Source organism: Geotrypetes seraphini, chromosome 3 (assembly GCF_902459505.1).
Source record: "Geotrypetes seraphini chromosome 3, aGeoSer1.1, whole genome shotgun sequence".
In the NCBI taxonomy this organism is placed as follows: Eukaryota; Metazoa; Chordata; class Amphibia; order Gymnophiona; family Dermophiidae; genus Geotrypetes; species Geotrypetes seraphini.
This window is the reverse complement of record NC_047086.1, coordinates 367,234,448-367,240,447: the sequence shown is the minus strand read 5'-3', so window position 1 is coordinate 367,240,447 and position 6,000 is coordinate 367,234,448. Positions and strand designations below refer to the sequence as shown.

The 6,000-nt window shown below is 43.2% G+C and overlaps 1 protein-coding gene across 2 annotated transcripts in view; it reads right to left on the bottom strand.

The window, feature by feature from the left end:
• Positions 1 to 249: 249 nt before the first annotated feature.
• Positions 250 to 6,000, bottom strand: part of NPHP1 (nephrocystin 1) — a 118,483-nt gene continuing 112,732 nt past the window's right edge. For both annotated transcript variants that reach the window (XM_033935557.1, XM_033935558.1), the window contains 2 exons: positions 4,665 to 4,709; positions 250 to 1,447 (listed from right to left, as the gene is read on the bottom strand). In XM_033935557.1, the coding sequence (XP_033791448.1) occupies positions 1,169 to 1,447; positions 4,665 to 4,709 (324 nt within the window). In that variant the 3' untranslated portion in view covers positions 250 to 1,168. The remainder of the gene's footprint in view (positions 1,448 to 4,664; positions 4,710 to 6,000) is intronic.

Below are 6,000 nucleotides of genomic sequence, written 5' to 3'. Positions count from 1 at the left end.
TCCCCAGTTAATTTAAAGCTAAGAATCAACTCTAGGAGACATGAATGGGATTGTGTGCCTGATCAGTCTTGTCATCTATGTTACCCTTTGCTTAGAGAATGACACTGTGACAAAATTCATCACCGTTCCTGTCCCCGCGGATAACCACGGGAAATAATCCCATGTCATTTTCTAGTGTCTATCTCAACCTCAGTCCTTCAACACCAGCATTCTTCAAAGCAAAGCTTGCGGGTCAGTGGTTGTGGCCATTCATACTCTGATTCTTCCCTCTCTCCTTAAAGAATGACATGAAGATGATTTTCCGCGGTTATCCACGGGGACGGGAACGGTGATGAATTTTGTCACCGTGTCATTCTCTACCTTTGCTTTCACCACCAATAAGCAGGACTGGATCAGACACACAGGTGGGTGGGCCCCAAACTTGTGGTTGCTGAATTTTCTGTGACAAATGTCCCACTGCTAACAAACTATCTGTTCTTATTATGTTGATTCAAAAGTTCAAGGTTCAATTTATTTGTATTGCTAATAAAAACTGTTCAGTGCTACTCAGTCAAAAGCATTATCTCTGACTGAAGACTGAGGACAAAAGCAAGATGATGCTGAGATTTTGGCTGCAGAACTGAGAGGGAGCTTCTCATATGCAGATGGTAGCACTAGAATATTTTCAAATTCTTGCACTTTGGAGCAAACCCATAATTATGGCCTTCTGCACTTAGCTGGTGGCATTCGGCAATCAATCAAACTATGAGTGGAGGAGTGGCCTAGTGGTTAGAGCAACTGCCTCAGCACCCTGAGGTTGTGAGTTGATTCCCACTGCAGATCCTTGTGACTCTGAGCAAGTCACTTCATTGCCCCGGGTACAAAATAAGTACCTGTGTAAAAAATATTTAAACCACTTTGATTGTAACCACAGAGAAAAAAACAGTATATCAAATCCCATCCCCCATCCAGATTGTACGAATATAAAATCTGGCAACTCTAAGTTTGGCAGAGTAGAAAAACCAAAATGGAGAAAACTGAGGGAACTGCTTCATGCTCAAACCTTTACACTACTTCTGAGCTCTGGGAGAGCTGGTCATTCTAGTGCCAGTGGATAACCTCACCCACTTGTTTACCTGATTCAGCTCTGTTGCTGATGGAGAATATTATATTCAAGTTTTAAAGCCTTTTATACTGAGGCCACAGCTTTCTTTACTTCACTAAGAATATTATATGTTATCTCTGAAACATCAAAAGCTTCATGAATACTTTCTGGAGAGAGCAGATAATAGAGAGCTCCTTCATGTTCTCGGCTTTGTTTCAAGAAGTCTGCAATCATTTTCCAGCGAGAAGCTTCAACTTCATCTTCTGCCCATTTTGGTTCTCTGAGGAAGGTTGACTGGAGAAGAGGGTATGCAGAATCATGGTACACCTGAAGAAACACAGATTTCAGGAACTCTCCGTCTCTCTTAAAATAAATGAATGATGTAATTAATCAACCAAGCAATTCCACAATTTTCAAATAAAACAATTTGACTATCTTTACAAAAGCATGGAGTGAAGCCGAGAGCTTGCTGTGGGGAAACAGAACGGCCAAAAACACTGGTGTACTTTTAATGATAATCAAAAGGAAGTCACCATAGACAAGCCATTAAGAATGTTAACACAATAAAGAAGCTTGACCATTATCTCAAAAGGGCTGTCTTTTCCTTAAAAAGAAAATTAGAAGAAAATTATTAAATCCCCGCATTGATCTGCCAAGTGAGTATGTGTACATGTGGTGGGAATATAACATGTACAAACAACAGAGTCAGGTATTCCTTCCCAACACCATATGGCCACTGTCTTTCCAATATCCCGCTAAAGGGACATAAACCAACATGCAGAACCAACCAGGCTAAAAAAAAAGAAAAAAGAAAATACAGAAATACAAAAGTGACTCAGGCTACAGCATTCTGCTTTATTCCAATCTGATGGGACTGGAAGAGTCTGGGCATGCTGCAGAGAAGGTGCAAAAAAGAAATGGAAGGTGGCTACTTTGATGGTGGTAGCTTCTACTGGCTAACCAGTAGTACCAAGGGCTTCCCATACGAGTTTCAACACACATCTGTTTCTTGTTGGCATCATAGTTTTGACTCAGCTCTTATCTGCCTAAGGTATTAAACAGATACTTACAATAGAGTGCAGATGTACCAAAATAAAGAGATCTAGCAAATATTTTACTAAAAATTATTCAAGTTGATCTAAACGTGGTTGTTTAACACATTATTAAGGAACATAAAATTATATACCAATCTATTAATATGTCTATTGTGCCTATTAATTTACTGGTACAGTAGAGTCTTGTTTATCCGACTTTCTGGATCATCTGACATGTCTTGGCAATGTCACTGCATTGTACTTGGGTTTTCTCTTTCACTTTTCAGGCATAAAGTTCCGTTAAAAAGCAGCAGTGCTAGGTAAGATTCCTGAGCACATTAAGGGCTCTTTTTACAAAGGCGCGCTAGTGGTTTTAGGGCACGCTAAAATGCCACGCGCACTAGCCGCTACCGCCTCCTTTTAAGCAGGTGGTAATTTTTCAGCTAGCGCACGCTATAGCGCGCACTAATCTTGTGCATGCACTAAAAACGTTAGCACACCTTAGTAAAAGGAGCCCCAAGTTTTTAACTTTTTATTGCTTCCGCTTTTGAAATATGCATTTGATATACAGTGGTACCTTAGTTTACAAGCATAATTTGTTCCAGAAGCATGCTCGTAAACCAAAATACTCGTTTATCAAAGCAAAGTTCCCCATTTGCTATAACGGAGACTCGGACAATTCGTTGCTACTGCTGCCAGTGACCGACATAAACGTAACAGAACTGGGGCTCTGGGGCTCTTTCCACAGCCGAACCAACCTCACTGGGGCCTTGCAGCTGTAACTTCTTTTTCGTTCGTTTTGTGCCGTGGGTGCCTACCTTCATGCCGGCTTTGGCAGGAGCTCCCTCATACTCTCTGTCACACACTGACAGGCAGCGGCTGAGCTGACGCAGCCACAAGCACCTACACCAGGATAAACTTCAGTGCCCGGTCTAGCCTGCGCGTTTGCCTCTCCCCGTCAGCTGTACCTCTCGGATTTCCGTCGGCCCTTCAACACCGCCCCGCCTTTCTTGTTTTTCAAGTTCTCCACTCGCTTGCCTTCAGGCGGTGAACGATTACTGCCTGCAAGGCCGCAAAAGGACAGCCGGTGTACAGTGCGCGAGATAGAGAGGGCCGGTCGTGCGCAGGCGCACTTACATCTATTTCCCTCCCTCGCGCACCTATGATGTTAGAGGACACGGAGGCATTTGATCTACGGGAAATGTAGTGTTAATTCCCTCACTGGGTGGAATTGTCCAATCAGAAAGGTGCACAAATAAAAGTGTCTTTCAACTCATCTGATTGATCTTTATTCATCCAAAGTAACTCGACCCGACATGTACATGTTTCGGCCCTAAGGCCTACGTCAGGAGTCTTGAAGATCTTTGGGTATATGAACAATAATGTGAACCACTTGAACTGCCGTTTGCAAGGTTGCGGCACGACGGCGTTTTGATACAAACGGCAGTTCAAGTGGTTCACATTATTGTTCATATACCCAAAGATCTTCAAGACTCCTGACGCAGGCCTTAGGGCCGAAACATGTACATGTCGGGTCGAGTTACTTTGGATGAATAAAGATCAATCAGATGAGTTGAAAGACACTTTTATTTGTGCACCTTTCTGATTGGACAATTCCACCCTGTTTTGCTACTTTGTATTTTGTGGATTTGTTTCCCCTGTTATTTGTGTTAATTCCCTCACCAACATTGTCTATGGATTCTAGCTAAAACTACAAGACCAGAATGCCGCGGGCAGCAGTTCCCACATGCCCCCCGCGGCCAACCCTGAAGCCCTCCCTCTGACATCGCAATGTCAGAGGGAGTATCACCGGGCCAGCCGCAGGAGGCATGTAGGAGCTGCCGCCCGTGGCCCCGAGCGAACACCACAACAAGGAGGAGGGAGCCGGAAAGAAGGCAATCATCCAGGGGCGGCAGAGGGAACAAACGCATTGCCCTCGAGTGGGCCACACGGGGCAGCAGGTTGGACACCCTTACTTTGGGACATGCTCGTATAGCGAGTCAAGCTCGGTTTATGAGTCGTAGATTTTACAAATGTTTTGATCGTCTTGCAAAACACTCGTAAACCACGGTACTCGTAAACCGAGGTTTGACTGTACTTCTATCGTATCCCTTATCCGCTTATTCTGTACTATCTGACTTTTTGATTATCCAACAACCTGTCAGTCCTGTTTACACTGGATAATCAAGACTCTACTGTATTAACACATATGGAAGCAATCTAGCTTTGTATATTCTATTGCTAACTGCTGAGCGGAAAAATGAGAAATCAATCATCCAATACAATTGTTAGATCAGTACTTTTCAACCCAGTCCTTAAGGTGCACGCAAGCCAGTCGGGTTTTCAGGATATCCACAGTGAATATGTTTGAGACAGATCTGCATACCAAGAAGGCAGTGCTTGGAAGATACTCTTAGAAAAGATGGACACTGGTTTATTATCTTAATTCAAGTCAAGGAAGTTAAGCATTCAAACCCTCTTAATTAAATTTTAATTTCAATGCTACATGTTGAAGAGCGCAACTTCAGAAAATAACTTTGTTTTACCTTTTCTGGTCTCTTCAATGTACTTTCTTTTTCTGCCCATGCGCTCTATAATAGAATTTTAAAAATTACATTAATTGTACTTCTGAAAGCTAGAAGCATACTTGGAAAGTCAGTGTATGTTTGCTTACTGGAAGGCAGTATGGAACAGCAATATATAGGCCTACTGGGTGGAGTTGGATTCTAAACCTCAAATAAATTCTTATATTTTGTTCTGACAAACCAACTGTCATGTCAAGAGTTCTGTTCCAAACAGTAATGTAAAGCAGACATGTGAACTGAAGACCACAATGCACTTCCACCATCCAGGGGCCCTGAACATAAATTAGGGTTGCCAAGGTGCTCCATGGCTATGCCCCTGATACAGAGAGAGCAAGAGTGCTACAGTCTTGAACCGAGACGAGTAGCTTGACCCTAAGTATTTCCTAAGGAGAGAGCCTTGCAAAATATTCATAAAGTACTGTATTTTTCGCTCCATAAGAAGCACTTTTTCCTCCCCCCAAAAGGGTACGTCTTATAGAGTGAATATACTCCCTCCCCGTGGTACCTTTAAATTGTGATGGTTGCTGGATGGCTTACTCCTCATTATGTTGGGACCAGCGGTGCACAAGCGTGCTAATGCCTGGGCCAGCGACACTTCATCTGGTGAAGTGGGAGATCAACATTCAGGACGCTCTCAGCTAGCATAGCGGAGACTGCCGCAGAGATCTAGAAGGCACAGCACAGCAGGCCGGGGACAGCGGCAGAAAGGGGAGAAAGTTTATCAACGTTGGTGATCCCAGCAATGCAGACTCCACCCGAAGGGAGGCAGCGTATAACTGTCCTAATCGTCCTCCTAGCATAGTGGCTGCCAGCGTGGAAGAGAGCAGGGGAGAGGCCAGGGCTTTGTTGATGCCGAAGGGGGACTGATTGCTGATACAGCTGGAGTCGGCATCTCCCAGCAGGAAAACCGAAGCATTTTCGGCCTGGGTCGCACCATGGAAAAATCCGATTTGGTTTGCAGTCGATGGCATTTCCTTGGCTTTGGACTGAGCAGATCTAATTTCAAGCTGGACTTAATTGGGCCTTATTCGACTGTTAATTTTTATTTTGGTTTTGTTCTCACCCGTTATGGTTTAATTTTGATCTAATGACATTTCTTAGAGTTTTTTGTAAATCTTTATTTTGATCTTATTTTTTTCTCTTTTCACAGCATACAACTGTTGATTCTAACTGTCCACCAGTTTCTCCCACACCAGGCATTCTACTTATCCTTCTGCAGAAGGGTTTATTGCTTTAATACTTGGTGGGGTTTTTTTTCTCATCTTCATTCTTTCCATTTTATTTTATTTATTTATCT